This window comes from Mytilus californianus, unplaced genomic scaffold, assembly GCF_021869535.1.
Source record: "Mytilus californianus isolate M0D057914Y unplaced genomic scaffold, xbMytCali1.0.p SCAF_3, whole genome shotgun sequence".
NCBI lineage: Eukaryota > Metazoa > Mollusca > Bivalvia > Mytilida > Mytilidae > Mytilus > Mytilus californianus.
The window spans coordinates 32,649,448-32,670,000 of NW_026262679.1; the positions used below are offsets into that span (position 1 = coordinate 32,649,448).

At 31.7% G+C, this 20,553-nt stretch overlaps 1 protein-coding gene across 3 annotated transcripts in view; it reads right to left on the reverse strand.

Moving 5' to 3' along the window:
* Positions 1-249: 249 nt before the first annotated feature.
* Positions 250-20,553, reverse strand: part of LOC127734372 (elongation factor-like GTPase 1) — a 47,307-nt gene continuing 27,003 nt past the window's right edge. For 2 of the 3 annotated variants that reach the window (XM_052244208.1, XM_052244207.1), the window contains exons 12-24: positions 19,914-19,993; positions 15,948-16,084; positions 12,652-12,774; positions 12,046-12,145; positions 11,324-11,490; positions 10,078-10,226; positions 8,686-8,836; positions 7,230-7,361; positions 6,460-6,607; positions 6,099-6,255; positions 4,637-5,477; positions 3,854-4,038; positions 250-645 (exon numbers count right to left, since the gene is read on the reverse strand). In XM_052244208.1, the coding sequence (XP_052100168.1) occupies positions 457-645; positions 3,854-4,038; positions 4,637-5,477; positions 6,099-6,255; positions 6,460-6,607; positions 7,230-7,361; positions 8,686-8,836; positions 10,078-10,226; positions 11,324-11,490; positions 12,046-12,145; positions 12,652-12,774; positions 15,948-16,084; positions 19,914-19,993 (2,559 nt within the window). In that variant the 3' untranslated portion in view covers positions 250-456. Of the gene's footprint in view, positions 646-3,853; positions 4,039-4,636; positions 5,478-6,098; positions 6,256-6,459; positions 6,608-7,229; positions 7,362-8,685; positions 8,837-10,073; positions 10,227-11,323; positions 11,491-12,045; positions 12,146-12,651; positions 12,775-15,947; positions 16,085-19,913; positions 19,994-20,553 lie in introns of all 3 variants that reach the window. The other variant, XM_052244206.1, reaches the window with a different exon arrangement.

The following is a 20,553-nucleotide window of genomic DNA, read 5'->3' on the forward strand; positions in this document are numbered from 1 at the left end:
GGGTTCATATGAATTCTCAATTAAGAAACCTCTAGCTTATTGTATAAGGCAATCCCAAAAACCTGGCCAAAAATATTTGTCACTGGCAATTTTATTTAAGACAACCATTGAAACCTGTGATTGCATTCAAACATATAACAAGGATTTGTCAGTAAAAGGTCGGACATCTACCAGATAATAAACTGTAAACAGAAAACCTCTATGATCAGAAGTTTTTCCAATGGTATAATAAACTAAATCTTAAAAGAATTGTAGTTCATAAAATTTTAATAAGTTAGAAAATAAAAATTTAGTACATGAATTTTAAAATCTAAATATCAAATTGTTTGTAATAAGTGAGATCAATTAAAAAACGAGCCCTCTGTTTTCTGCATATGTAAAGTCTTTCAGTTAGCGTACAGCATTCCAATCCTGTGTCATAGCCTGATCAAAAGTTTTTGTGTGAGGACATAAGGTTCACTTCATCTTAGTTAATGTCCGCTGTTTCTCAGCATGTTCAACGATTTTCTTATCCAGTTTTAGTCCTTTCCTTTTTCGTACAGCATTCATGTAGTGATGTGCTCTGTTTTCTGAGTCTGCTTTCTCTCCATAATGAAGATATTCCTCCTCTGTTGTAGGTACCCAGAATGGATCAATATCTACTACCTGTAATAGATTGATTGATTACTTGATAGCTGTTTAACAACTAGCAGAAAATAACATGTTAGTGAGATAAGATCATACCCTGGTTTGTACTCGATTCTTATATGACGTGCTCCTTTCTCTTTGTAAACAAAAGCGTGATAAAATTCTCATCAAATGTACATATAAATGGCTGTTACAATTTACCTTCCACATAAATCCACATGTATCATGACCCATGTACAAACACTATGTGTTAAAATTGAAATTAAACAAGCATTCTGAGAGTATTGCATGGCAATACATAGTCCCCTACCAGTTAAAAATTCATTGTATAGGAACAAAATGATAACTTGATCTATAACTTGTCATGGTGTAACTATATAATAATAATAATAATAATAATAATAATAATAATAAATTCTTTATTTAAAGAGGGTAAACACAGTTAGTTACAATTACTAATCTTCCCTGAGGCCCTCATATACAATACAAGTAAAAAAATAATAATAAGAGAAAAAAGCAAACATACAACAAATTAACACATAGTCAGTTCACAATCGTATAGTCATGATAGTTCAGTGTACATGTACCATTAGAACATATAAAACAGTTACAGAGTGCATGTAGTAAATAGATATTATATACAAATCAAAATCATACATTCTAAAAAAGTAATAGTTGCAATCATTTCAAGACTGAATATTGGGACTGCCTCAGGTATCGTTTTATAATTTGTTTGAAACAAAAAGTGTTTTGCACTTTACGCATTTCATATGGTAGTCCGTTCCATAAAACTGATCCAGAATAAGCAAAAGATTTTTTAAACATTACAGTTTTTGGCTTAGGAACTATCAAATTACCTTTAGTAACACCCCTTAAAGCATAAGGATTATTAACAGATATAAGTTGAAACTTTTGAAGTAGGTACTGTGGTGCTTCTTTCCACATACATTTATATAGCAGTAAATATTTGTGGTATTTGATTCTATTTTCTACTGTCATCCATCCAAGTTCTTTAAATAAGGGTGTTGATGGGGATAAAGGGTCTGCATCAAGAATTAATCTTGCTGCTCTTTTCTGAAGTTTTAATATTCTTATTATCCCTTCATTTTTACATTCTCCCCAAACAATACAGCAGTAATCGATGAGCGGCAGAATATACACATTATAATATGCTTTCCTGGCATTAATATCTAAAAATTTCTTTAGTTTAGAAAGAAGGTATATTATTGATGAAATGCTAGCACAAATTTGATCAATTTGATTTGTCCAGCTAAGTGTGCTGTCAATTTTAACACCTAATAATTTTTCACATGATGAATTTTGTAGTATTTCTGAATTTATTTGTAAATTTGGTTGAAAAGATTGAGTTGATAACTTCTGACTTATTCCAGTAACCAATCATTTTGTTTTTTTAAGTATTGATGAACATATTATTCATTTTGCACCATTCTTCAACTCTGCATAAATCTTCTTGTACATCATCATGTAAATTTTTCTATGTTTTTCCCGGATTTATGAAGAGTAGTATCATCTGCATACAAGGCTGTTTTACAATTTTTAATGCAAAGGGGAAGGTCATTTATAAATAAGACAAATAATAGAGGACCTAGTAAAGATCCTTGGGGGACACCAAATTTCACATCTTTTTTATTAGAATTAACATTGCTAATGTTTACTTGCTGTGTTCTATTACTTAGGTATGACCTGAAAAAACCTACTGCAGGCTCACTGAATCCATAAATAGCAAGCTTTAAGCAAAGAATGTCATATAACAAATATCAAGTCAATATCTTCAAGCATGACGAAAAGAAGTGTTGAAAACTGATTATTTCAGTGAATTTTCTAAGTCCAAGGACCATAACTCTGCACATAATCATCAGACTGGAACAAAATTCGAACTTGATCTGTAACTTGTCATGATAAAACTATATATCAATTATCAAATCAATACCTTCAAGCATGACGAAAAAAAGTGCGGAAAACTGATTATTTGAGTGAATTTTCTAAGTCCAAGGACCATAACTCTGGACAAAATCATCAGACCGGAACAAAATTAGAACTTGATCTGTAACTTGTCATAATAAAACAATACACCCAATATCAAATCAATATCTTCAAGCACGAAGAAAAAAAGTGTGGAAAACTGATTTCCCGGACTGACGGATGGACAGATAGACAGACAGACAGAGTGCAAACCTAAAGTCCCCTTCGACTTCGTTAGTAGGGGACTAAAAAAAAGCTACAGAACTGTTGTTCTTATTCTAATGCATAACAATATGTAAATAACACATAGCTGAGAGGGTGATAGAGCAGATTGCTACCCTGAGAAAACATTGTCAACTGAGGAGAATCCAAGGTTGACAATGTCTTTTCGAGGGGTAACAATCTGCTCTATCACCCTTTCAGCTATGTGTTATTTAATTTATTATACTGAATGTTCTGTTATTATCGTCTATAAAATTTAAAATTCAAAGTAATATACTATGTCGTCTTGTACATAACAATCATCCGTATTTATTAAAGCGCACACTTGAGCAGCTCAAGCGTCTCCCTGAAGGGTAATAGAGTATTTGCCATGGCCCTTGGGATAGAGTAATTGTCTCCCTCGTATTAACCAATCAAAATCTGGCATTTTGACATGAAGTATAATAAAAAGAATTAATGCATTAGAGCTTGGAAAAATGTACAAACTTGTGATAAAATAAAATTCAGCAAAATTCCATGAATGCTCGTGGTGCATTATCGATCAAAATATGACATCATACAAATGAAAACTCTCAAACTGAAGGTTATTCAACTTTGTTTAGGCTCCAAATTTGCCATGAGTTCATTCTGTTCACTTATAGTGGAGAAAAAAGTGACACAGCTTTTAAGTTCATTCAACATATTGAAAAACTTCAAATCATTGACAAACACAGAGAACCACTGACCTTCACCAGGAAAACTGCCATCCTAGTCAATTAAGTTCAGAGTCAAACAAAAATGCCTCCTGCAGGGTTTGAACTCACAACCTCAGTGTTAAAAGGCTAGTGATACCTCCTGCAGGGTTTGAACTCACAACCTCAGTGTTAAAAGGCTAGTGATACCATAGATAAACTACTTAGACCACCCAGCCACTGACGCCCCACCAGCTGTGGACTAGTGAACCCACTTTTATTTGATCCTACCAATGACTCAATACCAGCTGTGGACTAGTGAACCCACTTCCATCATAGATCATACATACCTCCCAGTGACTAAACATTAGCTGTGGGCTAGCTAACCCACTTGTTTTCTTTCTAATATCATCAGCAAATCCAAAACTCTCTACAACAGGTAGTGCAGCAATAATGTTAAATATTTGTGACCCTTCCCTCATTTCGTCTTCAATAACTCGTCCATTTCTTTTACCCAGAACAGCAAATAGCTTACCTGTACAATTAATAAATATTAAATAACATCATGTCGGAAGTGTTGATGTAACTGCAATACTATAAACAAGATTAATTTTACCATGAAATACATGTAGTGTTGTTTCTTGCTATGGTTTAATTTCAAAATCAGTTAAAATCTTTGACAGGCATATAAACATGATAAAAGAACCTATTTATTTCAAATTTGAAGAAAAGGATCCTACATTAATTTAACTTTCATGTTTGATTCCTGAGATTTTGTCTCTGACATCACTCAATATTCATTATTTTATTTCATAAAGGGAATTACACAGATTTGACAATCATCCTAACTAATTATAAGAAATATAAATTACTACACTAAATAGGATTGGAATTGAAAACCCAAGAAAATGCATGGGGGTAAGTTGTTAATCAACCTATACCATTATATATAAGACTGCAATTATCTTCCCATCTCATAAAAAATTTTTGCTTGTCAAGTAAAAAGAGGTTAAAATAACTACTAGTATAGACTCTACTATTTGTCAATTGAAACCTCTTCCATTCTTTTTAGAAAAAAAACCCAAAGGAACACTGTCAAACAAAGAACTTTATTAATTATTACCATAACCTACCTAAAACCTCAGCTGTAGCCTGTATATTACATTTGTACATTGCCACCACTAATCTTTGAGACTGGGTTTGGAATGCTTTACGGCAGCCGTCTTTGATACACGATATTAACTGTCCTGAGAATTGACCATAAGTCTCTGTTTTCTCTCTAGCTACAGAATCTTTTATTTTATAACAAGATGCTTCATTATCACTGTTACATTTATTTCCCAAATCTATCTTAGATGTTAACTTTTGTATATTATCTATATCACAATCATTTACAGAAGTTTTAGAACATTCAGATCTACTTTCATTTTGTATATGACTTTCTTTTTCTACAATATCTTTAGATTTTTCTGTCTCATTCATCATTTCCCATTTTTCAATAACAAAACAAACTCCTCTCATTGGTTCCTCACAAAGAGGTCCAGACAATGTTGCTATTTGAAATCCACTAACAAAACTATTGTCAAGGTCCCACAATTCACCATTTCCTTCAGACTCATTATCTAAACATGTCCACACAGTCTGTCTAATGTATTCTGGAATTCTATTTAATAACAAATTTGGTCCAACCCTCCTTGGACCAAAAGCCCATATCTGGTCAATAGCACCTCTCCAAAATTTTCCAGATTCATCAAAAATTTTGCCAAGTTTAGATTTAAAATCTTTGATTCCTTCCTGTATTGATAGATTTAAACTGACAATGTCTGATGTTTTGTTTAGATGATCTAACATTTTCAGTAGGTCCATGCTATCTTCTAATAGTTTGGTAATATCATCAGGAAGAGGCTGAGCTCTGATTACAACACAACATTTCTTATTAGTTGTGTAAGTCTGAATAAGTCCTGGCTTTATAACCTAAAAAGATCAAAAGGAGATTCCTTAATGGCTATTCATAATTGTCAACCATTCTAATGCATGCAAAAGTTGCAAAACTTACATTTTTCAACACCTCACCCTCTTTTAACCATTTTCAATAGAATACAAATATAATTATAGGAGGAAAAATCAAATTTAAGAAATGTGTGCAAGAAAATTGTCGATAATTTTACCCCCTCCACTATAGCATGCACTTAGCATGCTTTGGAAATGGTTGGTTATTATTGATGACCAATAACTAGATTCTACTTGTAAACATTTATTTCAAGCTCGGCATACTTGTATCTACTTGTGAACTGTTTTTATTTCTCCAATATGTTCATAATTTGTCTACATACTTTTTTATATTTGTAGCTCCATAACAGTTTATTTTTTGTAAAAGAACATTTTTGTAAAGAAAACATATTCTCTAGATTTCACAATTTTTACTTCAGTAACTTTCATTAAATTGTAGTTTTCCTTAACAGCTATTTTTCTTTATTTATTTATTTGGTAGTAATAAACTATTAAACATGAAAAGAAATTTCGATATAATTCTAGTGTAAAAAATTGTGACATATATGTATCTTTCCTGTTTAATATTGTAGACAAAAAACACACCTCTTCATCATCTTCAAATTCCTTCATCCTGCTAGTCTTAATAACAACATTGGTATCCTGTATAACTTCATTCACCATGTCAATCTTTGGAGGAATTATGATTGTTTCTCGGAATGGTACGATAGCTTCTGATACATTCAACTCTATCTTGGCATACCTTTAGAAAATGATATATTTTTGTATATTTTTATAATTGGACAAGGCTTTTCTTTATGTGGGAAAAAAGATATAGTTTGTGTGATTGATATCCAAAATTTGAAACATTGAAAAAACATAAAGACTTGTCCCATTTAAGTAAGCTACACATTTCCATTGATTAACTCTTCAGCTTTGACAATCACTGGTATACTGATATACTTACCGCTCTTTCAGGTCATCTACACATCTTTGTAGATGGACCTCTCCAGCTGTGACAATCACATGTTCTCCAGTTTCTTGTACCATGACTTGGACGCAAGGATCAGCCTGGTTTAATAATTTTAATCCTTGTACAAGTTTCTTCATATCAACTGTAATTATATGAACATTTATGATATGCATGTAATATTAAAAAATCTTTTTCCTGTTATTTCAACAAAATAGTTATTAGCTTCAATGATGTACCTTTCAGACTTACACCTTCGTTCTCATTGATTTTTTAAATTTGTATAAAAAGTACTTATTACATACCCTCAAGTAATGAAGACCCAGGAAAGAAAATTGAGTATGCTTCCCCTACATATATTCATCAACAGTTTTAATTGTTGTTTGTTGGGATAAAATGCTATGTTTTTTACCTTTATGGTTTGTTTAATTGATTGGGGAGACCATAACAGTATTTGACTATCTGCTTGAAACTTCTGCAAATAAACAGAGTCACAATACATCCCTTGGATCAAAACTTGATGTGTGTAAGACTTGAATCTATAACTTCATAACTTCAATTGTCAAATATCTTTTATGATAAGTGAATGATATTGTGCAATAAAACAGACTTAACTACTACTTTTTCTACAGAAAAGTGATGTACCAAGTCAGGAAAATAGCAGTAGGTCTCTAGTTTTTTGTCTCTAAAAATTGCATGGAACAATGTTATATAGGCTCTATAAGTTTTTTCATAATCTTCTTTCTTTTTCTGAATTACATAATTACCAGCATGTTTTGGCTCTAAAGCCACTCTTACAATTGGTGAAGCATCAAAGTACAAGTCTGTAAAGGCAGGGCAGGCTACAGTGCTGGATACTGTACCAGACTTTAAGATATGGTCCTCTAATCCACCTATACCTGAAATATTAATTTTAAACATATATACATTTAATTTGCAATAACCGTCATCATAATGGGTATTTCATGAAAATATTCTTTCATATTTCTAAATCTGACTCACAATCACATCTGACTTCAAAACTTCTGCATACTTTCTTCCACATAGTTTTTATGTCAGATACAAATAATTGGTTTATATTCTTACTATCAAATAGCATCCACAAAGCTTTATATTTTTCATTTTTTTTCTGTAAAAACTTAGGTTCTCAACCATCAGGGATAGGCAACAGTGGATTAAAAATAATGCACACCAGTGATTGAGAAACTTATACAGATTAAATCCTGTTTAATTAATTAAAGGTGGGATATATATCAATGAGTGTTTGTTTTTTGCTGTTTAATGCCACTTTCAGCGCCCTTTGCTATATCATTGGGTTGGTTTATACTGGTTGAGGAATCCAGAGTTCTAGGAGAGAACCACCAACCTTCCACAGAAAAATGGGCAATTCTTGTCAATTAATATTAATGTCGAACACACCTTACCAAGAGCATGGTTCAAACTCACAACCTCAAAGCTAACAGGCTAGTGATTACTGTAGATTACCAATTAGATAAATTGACCACCGAGGGCCTTTATACATCAATGAGACAAGCAACTCAACCAATAAAACAAAAGATGTCTTTATTTCTCATCTGAAACATGCATTCTATGGTCGGGTTGTTGTCTCTTTGACACATTCCCCATTTCCATTCTCAATTTTATTTGATTGTTCAATCTGAGACTCAGAATTTTTTTTGAAAAAAGTTCAAACAAGTGAAACTGCCAGCTACTGCTCACTGATGATACCCCCACCCAAATTCTTGACGGTAAATAGGAAGTTGTTGAGTGATGAATCTAAAAATGCATCACACGGTATAGCTGACTTATATAAACCCTGAAACTAAATTTCAGAAATCCTTGCGATGTAGTTCCTGAGAAAAATGTGACGAAAATTTTCAACTTGGATGTCATGTGTAAAATGATGTAAGTGTTCAGTAAACAGGAAGTTGTTGAGTGATGAATCTAAAAACGTATCACACAGTATAGCTGACTTATATAAACCCTGAAACCAAATTTCAGAAATCCTTGTTATGTAGTTCAGGAGAAAGATGTGACGAAAAAATATTCATGGGACGGACGGACAGACTGACGGATGGACTGACAGACGGACCGAAGGATGGATGGACGGACAGACAGACAGAGGTAAAACAATATACCCCACTTTTTTTAAGCGGGGGTATAATAATGTAAATTTTTAAATTCTAAATTTTTAACTTGTGTGAATAAAAACTAGAATTATACCAAGTACATTCCCTGCAGGAATACTATCCATGAGTTCTAGTTCTCTTCCCATGAAAAGGTAAACATCTCTAACTGTGGCTACTGTTATATGTCTGTCACTACTCAAATCTTTTATAGATAAGGTATCATCTATCTGGTGTCCTGAAGCTTCCTGACAAACCAAAACTACATATTATATGCCATCATCATTACAATATATGATATATGGATACATCTGTTAACTAAATTTTGGGTTGAAAACATCTCTTTGCAAAGTCTGTAACTATTTGAAAATTGAGTCGATATAAGAACCTACATACAGACCAAAATTCATCTATTATTTCGTATTTGAATGTTCCAAAATCAATCAAAGTTTTATACATGTACATATATACGTGCACTTGCATAAGGTTAATTTCTATTCGATGCAGCTCATATATAGATTCTACCATCAAATCAAGTGTGTTACAATTTCTGTCCACTAAAGACCCTTAAATTCATATACATTCAAAATTTAATTGTCATGATTGGAAAATATTGCATTGAGATCACCATAACAAAATTAAAAGAAAGCAAGAAAAGTTAACATCATAATTGAATAGTCTAATGATTAACTATATGACACATTGATCATAATGATATAATTAACTTGTCAGGGAAAGTATAAATCAACTAACAAATTAGAGGGAAAAGAAATCAGATAATACATGTTGTTGTAATTAGTGTTCTGTATTAGCTCTGTTAGCACATATTAACCACCCTAAGCCCAAATCATTACTTCTCTTCAATTTAAATTTGCTCAGTACAGAATTAGGAAATCTGTAGTTGATTTAAATCTTTATGGACTAAATTTTAATCTGATTGGTAAAGATTTTCCCTTCTTGTTTAAATGCACACAGACAAAAGAGTCATACATATGGTTGGTTTGTCATTGTAGTATGTTTGTCTGAAATAAATTCATAACTAGAAATCTTTGATTTTTTTTTTAAATATTGAAATTTATATATATTTATGGGTCTCTAATTAGAACAGTATTTTTTTTCTCAGTTCTCCTTTTTAATAGTAAAATACTGTATGACTTTGTAGCTGAATATTTTTTCCCATTCCTACCATTTCGAAGCATTTTTATTTACCTTTGGTTAAGTAGCAACCAATTATCTTATGAAATGGTAAAAATCATGTATAGCCATGAATCCTCAATACTGTTAATTCAGAATTTATTGTAAGGTTTTCATTTTTGCGAAAAATGCGACTGGGTGATAATCGCAATAATTGGAACTCGCATTCTGATATATGCAGATTGTCCTGAAATCATTATAATAAATCTCACATTTTTGTCCTTTCTTCAAAATTCGCAATAATAAATGCACACAATAATTTCTGAATTTACAGTAGTCTGTTAATACAACATACCTCTTTTAAAGCTAATTCTGGATCATGTTTAGGTCCTAGGACATACAACTTCTGACCTCTCTTTACAACACCACTCATTACTCTGGCAAAAGCTATAAATGTTTGGTCTGGTTCAGGTTCTGTGTCAGAACCAACAGGAGATTCTTTATCTTAAAAATAGAATAAAAACAAAATTTCAACCAATTTGCATATTAAATCCTCGTTTAGAGTATTAAATACATGCTAAAAGAGACCATTTTATAAGAATTTGGAAAATGGTTTTAATGAAACTTTTCAAAGCAAATATAAAGTATTATCCTGACTGATTACTTTATGACCTTCATCAGCATGAACTATCAAGTTCCAGTCATGTCTGGCAAGTATGATCATGCACTATGTAACAGATGAGTTTCATTTAATTGTAACTGCTGTTCTACAGAAAAACAAAAAATGAGTACAGTTGGAAGCACATGTGATACAAAAAATAAACTTTAATACATGTGTATTTATATTATTTTGACAGCATATTAATTTTCATGTTTTATTTAGAGAGAGAAGGGAGATAATCCATTTGTGAAAATAACAGCAGATAAAAAAGTAACAATTAGTAAATTTAAGTTCATGTTTAAATGAATTCATGTTAATTTTGGTTGCTGTTTAATAGTATTTAGGAATAAGAACAAACTGGTTAGCTGTTTCAGAATAATGTGTGACATGTCTTCCTGCTGATTGTTATCTTGGATCTAGCACTTTAAAAATACACCTTATCCCTGTTTTAATAGTCCAATCTGGAAAAAAAACGTCACTTAGACAACTTCCTGTTTGGGTCAAGTGTCGCAAAAACAAAGGTCATCAGTAACGAGCTGAGGGAGGAAAAAGTTTAGAATGTGAACATTTTGAAAATTTGATTGAATATGACCAACTTTTTTAAAACACAAATTAAAATCATAATAATGCCTTGTTTAAAGTGTTTACGATGGTTAAAAAATGTCTCTTTGAAAAGTTTTATGCAAAATACATTGTTAAAACTGGGCCCCAGACAGGTTCAACTGGATGAAAAAGTTGTGTAATTTCAGAACTTATCCAGATTGGAATAAATGGCGATAAGGTGTATTGAACTCAGCATGTCGTTCCATTACAAGGCAGAATATCTTCATTTCACATTCTCCTGTTTTTTGTCCTTACAAACATGTAATATTTACAGCTTAACATTAAACAGCCATCAGTCAATCAATCAATTCCCATTCACATGACGATGTATAATTACCAGATATATCCTCTTCTTCTATGTTCCTTGACACAGTAGGTTGTTCTATCTTTTCTACACTATCTGATGGTGTTGTCGTTCTATTATCAGATGTTGTAGCCATTCTCTCTGCATGTCTTAGTCTTGCCTGTTCTCTTCTTTTTTGAATGTCTTCATCTGTAAGAGGTCTTTCATAAAAAAAAGATTTTACTTTAGACATCTCTGATATTATAATTTCAAATTTTAATTTAAAAAGTCCATTATTTGTACTTTTGATATCAGTTTTATAATTAAAAAAAACAGAATACTTACTTTCAATGAAAAATTAATTTCTTAGAAAGTACCTTAAATTGTCTTTATATTCTGAAGTTGTTTTAACTCAATAAATCAATTTTTCAGAATTTCCCATTATCTTGTAGGGAAAATAGTATGTAAATATAAATAGTTGCTTAAAAGTGTTACCAGACATGTGTTAACTATTTATATTCAGATCCATTTTTTTTTACTTTTTATATCCATGTCTATAAAAAAATATAAAAATATTTTGTTTCCTATATAAACTTGTTTATTCATACTACAACAGAACCATTACATGTGTTAACAAATTTACAAACAAATTTTCAACTTATTTTGTTTATAGCTGAATATACAGTTGCTATACATTAAAATGAACTTTGCTCTATAAAAACCTTAATCTATTCTATTTATACATGAAATTAAAGGGTAGAATTTAAATTTTGAACCTCTGTTTATTCTGTGGCAAATCAGTTCTTTCTACCGGAAACATCTTAGATACAAATACTATCACTGGGGCCTCTTCTGTGGCTACACACTTCATAAAATCTGAAAACATAACACATAAGCTATTCCAGAACATGTACATGTTAAATGTAATGAGATAAATTCTGATGCAATTATTCCAACATTTTAGTACACACTGATGTGATAGTTGACATGAATTTTAGACCTGTCTGTTACTCTTTTATACCCTTTTTTGATAGGCATAATAATTTGACACGGTAGAAGCAAATATACTAGAGCAAGCATACAAAATTGAAAAGAACAGAGCCACATAGGTATAATATCCACTGCTATTCATATTTTGTTCATGAGTAATTTCATCATTTCTATGAATGCTTTTAAAAATATTATTGAGAATGTTTTATATACCGGTCTTACTTTGTTTAAGCAATTGAGTTTCCGAACGGGAGTTTATCAAATCTTAACCTCTGAGTAAACATCTATACTTGCTTCCTTTTAGCTGTTGAGTTTCCTGAGGAAGTTTACCAAATCTTTTCCCATGAGGACACATTAATTTTTCTATCCTGTCTTAACACATCAATACTTACCTTCTTTTAGCTGTTGAGTTTCCTGAGGAAGTTTATCAAATCTTTTCCCATGAGGACACATTAATTTTTCTATCCGGTCTTCTGTTATCTGGAGTGGAGATGGTAGTTTTTCTACAACAGCTCCTATAATTGAAGATCTTTCATTTAAAATGGCCTGAACTTGAAATTTTCTTTATGTTAGATTAAAAAACAAGAATGTGTCCATAGTACACGGATGCCCACACTCATTTTCTATGTTCAGTGGACTGTGAAAAGCTCTAATTTGGCATTAAAATTAGAAAGATCATATTATAGGTTTCAAGTTTCAAGTTGATTGGACTTCAACTTCATTAAAAACTACCTTGACCAAAAACTTTAACCTGAAGCGGGACAGACGGACGAACTGATGGATGAACGAACGGACGCACAGACCAGAAAACATAATGCCCCTACTACTATCGTAGGTGGAGCATAAAAATGAAACTTCCATGTCAGAGTTAGAGCACAACATGAGGTCTGCTTCAAGACAACACTAGTCAAAACTAGCAAATTGTCACAGAAGTTATTGTTTTAATAATAACAAGTAAGCAGTTAACCTGGACTATACAGTTCATCATATGGTTCATGAAAGAAAACTAAAATCATTAAAAATTTTAATAGCCAGCAACAGTCCTCCGCCAGTTACATAGAATCTCATGGTATTCACATCTCACTTTGAAAACAGGATTTTTCTTGAAAAATTGTTCACTGAGTTCGATTTAAACTAAATTCAACAATCAAACTACTAGTATGGCTGTTCCATATTAATATTGAATTTGGGAGCTGAAAAGAACTTCTTTTAAAATCTGACTGATAGTGGCTCTTTTTGAGAAAAAAAAGCCTTGCCTTAACAACTCTTCAAAATTAAATTCTAAACATGGTGGGAGAGAATATAAAGTGCTGTTCAATCCACCTAAAGATCTTTTTCAGGAACACCATTACCAGTGCATGTCTGTAAATTTCATTATACCATATTCTAGTTATCCTTAAGAATCTTGAACAACCCAATTCAACATTTCATAAATAGAATTAATCTGGCAACAAAATAAGTATTTTATTTAGTATATAAAATTTTATTTCTCAGCCTGTGTGTATGCAGTAAAATGAGGCCAAAATAAAAATATTGTATGTTTGCCCAAACGCGAACGACTTAATGTTCGTCGTCTTTGCGTTTGAAAGTAACTGTGAATAAGATTAAAAGAAAGCGTGTAAGAGACACAGTTAATCGATATTCGATGTTCTCGGTTTTTATCTTCTGATTTAACGAACGTAAAGAAGTAAAACATGTGAAAATGGCAGACAGTTTTTCATAGCCTGGCATCCTGACCCAATCTAATACTTTGTCTACTGTTGTGCAGTGAGCCAGGATCCCAGGCTAAGTTTTTCATGGCTTTTGATTGTCTCTACAAAGGTTTGACGGAAAAAAAAAGATTCCGGTTATTTGCATAGCCTATTTGTCAGACAAAATTATGCAATTAAGCGGAGTATACTTATATCCGAAATGCCAAATTACGGAGTCAAATAACATCGACAGTAAAGGAAATCCCTGAAGAAAGATGAACGGCCATAATCCACTTACAACATGTTGAATGTTGATTTATTCTAATAAAAGTTATAAGTCTAGTGTTATTCATGTTATTGTATTTTGTATTCTTTTAATAAAGTTTAAAAACACATTTTGTTTTAGTTTATTTGCGTACCGATGTTTCCTTTACCTGGGATACAAAATTTGAACAAATTGTTCTAAAAATAGATTTGTTTCTATGACCCGTTATTTGCTGGACACGAGTGTTGAACGTGTGAAAATATAATAATTAGAAGTGAATGCTCTTTTCCAAAAATAATAAAAATAAAAGATTGACGAATAAAATTCTTCAACCATATATAAATGCCCTGTAATGTTTAACATAAATGCAAATCACCCCAAGCCGATTAGCGAGAGTACACATTGGATGGTCTTTCAAAGTAAATTAGCAGGCGTTATTGTTTTTAAAATTCACCCCAAATGTTATTTTTGGACAATGCTTAAAATCCAATCAATAATTAACACCTTTTATGTTTTAACAACAAATACCTGTTTGACATTTTATGACCTCGAGGCTTAAAATAGAACATGGGAAACTTCACCTGTGTACACATCAAGGGTTATTTAAAGTAAAACTCCATCATCAGTTTGATCATATAAACACGAAAGAAACTGTTTTAAAACTTTATTTTAATAACACAAAAGTGAATATGAAATAATAACGAAAATAATGATGCAATCAAGAAAAATATACTTACCAAATTGCCGTTTCCGGTCAAAAATCTCGTCAGTTTGAACTAAGCATATCTAGCCGGCAATTATTTTCTATGCAATTAACTGAAAGGCCACTTGTAAGGCTATGCATATAACCGGATAATTTAACATTAGATGAATGGGAAATGGTTTTGTGCAGGAGAAAAATCATGCAATTAACCGAATTATGCTATTAAGCGGTATGCGATTAAGTGGAGTCGACTGTATACTGTTTTAATATTTTCATGCAAATTCTGATAAAAAAAAAAAAGAATTTGCCTACCTACCTACCCACACCCAGTCATCATGGGTCGGGTTTGGGCAAACTGAAATATTTTTAATTGTGGCCTGAGCCCCTGTGCTAGAGGTGGATGCTCCTTATTGTATAACAACTATAAATGCTTTCTTATAAGATAATTATCATGGTGGTATAACATCATCATAAATCATTCCAAACTTAATTTCCATGTCAAGTTCTCTTGTATGTATCTTGAAATAATGTGCCCTATGAAAGTCTATATGTTTGTAATTATCGTTTACAGAATGCCTTTTGGTGGACAGCTAATAACATTATTGGCAGAAAGACTTTGACAGTTGTGGATCATACTGTAAAGCATGATCACTACAGCTCCACCATAAAGACCTTCTAACACTGTTAACATGAACAACAACAATAAAAGCACTGTGTCTTTGATTTATTGTTTTTTACCCAGTATTTAAGGTTCATGTGGACCCTTTGGCTAAAATGGCTGCGTTTTCACATCAAAATTTACTCTGAGTACAGACAAACCTGTGCATCTGGAAAAGTTTTAAGGCATAGCATGCCCTAGATTAACAAATTTCAAATGCATTGTATGTTTTAGAAAATTTAAAACTTAACTTGATTTTGCAAAGGGTCCACATGAACCTTAATGACTGTTTTCTCATTTTTCCATCTCATGCCATTTCTTTTCCAATCTATATTATGAAACCTGCTGTTGACCTTGATTAATTTACCAACCTAAGACAGCATCTGATAGAGGGAGCCACTGTGTAGTAATTGCTTTTATCTGTACTTTAGGATCATTGTGTTTTATGTCTCGTGGTGACACCTTCAAATCAAGGGAGTTAACTATCTTCTCTATCATGTCTTTATCTCTGTAAAATGTAATGAACATTTCAACAATAGAAAACCATATATTGGGGTTTTTTCGCATCAACTTTTTTTTCGAGATTTGATTACAAAATGGGCAGGTTAAATTTTCACTGTGTTTTATTTACGCTGATTGGAAAAATACATGCGAAAAAAAAAAAATCACTGTAGTATATCATTATTAAAACGTAATTGACATAAACATGATTGACTGACAGAGAATAGGTAACTAAATATATGAGTACTACACACTAAAATAAACATTATTCAGAGAACATTCATGGAAAGTAAGTTATGTACATCGTATCATGCTAAAACATGAAAGTTTTGATCATTTTTGTGATGGTAAAACAGTTATTTATCAAGCATATTTATGCCAATATCCATGTAAATGTGATTTATTTTTCTTTTCTTTTATATTATATGCGAAATGTTTGGGTTTTGACAACAATCAATAGATTGTCCTTAATTAACATTTGAATTTCAATTTGTCACTGATTGCTGTGTTGTCAAAATATGCGACGTTTATGATAAGCCAATTTAATTATTATGAAAACAGAGAATTTAATTAAATCTGCACATTTTTGTGATCTTTCGATCAACATAAAAGACTTATTTTTCAATATAATGTTATTTTGCCTTAATGATGAAAAATGTTTACAATTCCGTGTGACCTCTATAATTAACAGTATAATTAGAGACATATAATTTATATTCCTTGTTTATATATATGTCTCTGCTTTAATATATGACACAACTTAACAGCCATAAATCATGGAATATGTAGGGTAATTTACACTGTGTTACATTTTTGCGCTTTCTTAGCTGCCATGAACAAAGCGAAAATTAAACACACATGAAAATAACATGATATACAGTATTATATCAAAATAGTGAAATACAATTTTTGCATTGATAAACATCAGACGTATGATACATTCATTAATTATATGCATTGTTTCTTGCTGTCATGCTTTCTATAACTTCATCTTTCTTGGGATATACAAATTTCTATAACTTTGTTAAATAACAGGCAAACCTGAATTAAAGTACTGACATGAAACTGTAAAAAATAAACTGCTTAGCTGAGCGCAGCTGGATACGCCCGCAGAAGTCCAACCCTAAACAGTTGGGGCAAAAATGGACACAATATTCAAGCTTAATACAGGTCTGAATTTGGATTGTAATTAAATATTTGACATATTATAGGTTTCAAGGGTTTCCCCTAGGTCAATATTTTTTTTCGCCACCTCTTTCGCCACTTTTAAAATTTATTCGCCAACTGATTTTCTTTACTACAATGAAGATAAAGTTCAATGTGCAGCATTGTTGTCTCATGTACATTTACCCCACATCTTTCTTTAATAATATAAATTTCAATAAATGAACACCAAATTAGACTAACATACTTTATTTATCATTTATCTGCTTGTATAGATACAGTAAAAATACATTCTTCGATTTTTCTTGTCTGCCCATCTTTTAAAAGCTCTATTAAAATCAAATAAATCTGAAGAAGGCCCTTCTAAAGAAATCATCATAAGATGGAACAATGAATCTGTACTTAGTCTATTTCTAAGCTTAGTTTTCATAATGTTTTGTCTGCTGAACCCCCACTCACACTCCACAGATGATACGGGAACAGTTAATAATTTTTCTGCTGCTTTGTAGACTTCTTTATGCTTAAGAGCTACTTGACATACATCATTAATACTGTTTGAACAATGTGAATAAGATGACTTCACAACATGTGAAAATGTTACAATTTGGTCTAACATTTCTTCACTTTCAAAATCATTTAAATTACAATCAGAAAAATGTTGTACAACTTGTTTTGCACTTTTCAAAAATTTATCTTTGCAATCATTGCTATATAAAATAGGATTAAATATATTACACATTGAAGATAGCACTTCAGAATCACCTTCAAAAGAAAATCTTCTATTTAAATTTTCTAACAAATTAGACACAAAAATTCTACAAGCAGATTTTGCTTCATCTCTATATTTGCCACTATCCCTTATATCATCCCTAAAATTTCTAACTGCAACCTTTTTTGATGATTTTGGTGTTCTAATAATTGTATGTACACCATCAGCTGGTCTGATTTCGTCTTCCAACAGTTGTACATGTTCTGGTATAGAATTCCGTTTAGACAAACTTGAAGGGCTCTGAATAAAATCCGATATTTTTCGTATCTTTGTAGGTGTTTCTTCAAAAAAAAGTTTCCTTTTTCGGCCCATCGTCAAAATGTAAAGTTAAAAGATAAAAAATATCTTTAAAACAGGAGTGCTAAAATGATTGTGAAGATTAAACTTTGTAACAATAATTTCTATAAAAGTTGTTAAAAGATCTTAAAACAACTCACTTATGGGACATATGAAGCCATTCGACCAAACAATTTTATAAAACCATATAATTAACACCTTTTTATTGATAAGTTTATTGCCCATAGCTATCTAATGTTTGTACTTATTGACAATCAGCTGATTATTGATTTTCTGTCAAAATCATATCGCGTGACGTGTACAAGGTAAAAAGCTGAGTGTTGACTGATTAGAGAAAAAAATCCGAGAAGTCCGAAAGAAAAAACAAGATGGACGACCTCAAACAGTTTTATAATTCTATCGCCAAAATTTTTCGCAAATGATGATTTTTTTTCGCAAAATGCGCCAGCGGAAACCCTGGGTTTCTGAATAAATGTAGTCAAAGAACTTGAAATTGGTTATATGAATTGAATTTATATTCAATTAAATATTTCTTGCTGTTGTGCAATACACTGTGCTGTTGCGCAATACTTAGTAAATCTGTTGTCAGACTATAAACAAATAGAGGTAGGTTATCTTAATAGATATAAACCAGGCGCGAAAGTTTAATGAAAACTGCTCAAAGCACTTTAAAGGTATTGTCAAAAAACTGGAAAATCCCCCTTTTTTTAATGAATAATACCCCATAACTCAGAAACATAAAATCTAAAATTTATAAAAATCAAAAGGCAGCTTACATCAATAGATATAAACAATTCACCAAAGTTTCATCAGAACTGCTGAAAGCATTTTTTAGTTATTGTCCGAAAACTGGAAAATCCCCCTTTTTTTAATGATTAAAACCCCATAACTAGGAAACGAAAAATCTAAAATTTATAAAAATCAAAACGGAGCTTACATAAATAGATATAAACAATTCACCAAGGTTTCATGAGAACTGCTGAAAGCATTTTTGAGTTATTGTCCGAAAACTGGAAAATCCCCCTTTTTTTAATGAATAAAACCCCATAATTCGAAAACTTAAAATCTAAAATTTATAAAAATCAAAACGGAGCTTACATAAATAGATATAAACAATTCACCAAGGTTTCATGAGAACTGCTGAAAGCATTTTTGAGTTATTGTCCGAAAACTGGAAAATCCCCCTTTTTTTAATGAATAAAACCCCATAATTCGAAAACTTAAAATCTAAAATTTATAAAAATCGAAAGGGAGCTTATGTCTATAGATAAAAACAATTGACCAAAGTTTCTTGCAAATTGGAGAAAGCATTTTTTAGTTATTGTCTGAAAACTGGAACCCCCCCCTTATTAAAATGAATAAAACCCCATTTCTCTGAAACGTAAAATCTAAAATTTATGAAAAACGAAAGGGAGCTTTTGTCAATAGATATATACAATTCACCAAAGTTTTATGCACATCTGGTTAAGCATTTTTGAGTTAATGTCAGACATGTTGACGACAGACTGACTGACAGACGGACGGACAGACGGTCAACGGTATACCATAATACGTCCCGTAAACGGTCGTATAAAAAAAGGTGTTAAACTTCATTTAAGAAACCTACTTTCTAACATAAACAGCTTCATACACAGACCATATATTCTCCAAAACTATCTGTACAAACATTGGTTTCTTTCCTTTGGCCTGTAAACATAAAAAAATAAATGGGGAATGTGTCCTTCGGACCAAGGATCCGGAAATTTTCCCATGTCATTTCGGTCATTTTTTTGTGTGATGTAATAATATCGTGATGCACAATAATGCATTTTTCTGAGGGTGACAAGTCTTGCACATGGACAAGTAAAGTCCTTTTTTGTGAAGTATTGGGTCAGACAAGTGTAACTGTACCTTGATCTAACAGTAACAGTGATATCTCTGAGTTAGAAACTACACGAGGAGACGTTTTGTTGTTGTGTATTGCATCACTGAGGTCGTATGCATAACCCTTTAAATTTGCATAAATTAAAAGAGGAATAAGTACGGCATGTTTCATCATTTTGAAATAAAGTTATGTAAACCAATTAATAAACTGTGTTGAGTTTCTTATTGCATGTACAAGATATCGTTTGTATTGTTCAAATTGCTGCTGTTTGGATGAGTGTAAGTGATTACCTAATACACAATAAGATAATGTGTATTCACCTGGTTTACGATATGAGGATCAAAAAGGGGAAACTATGATTCAACTTTTCTTTGAATAAATA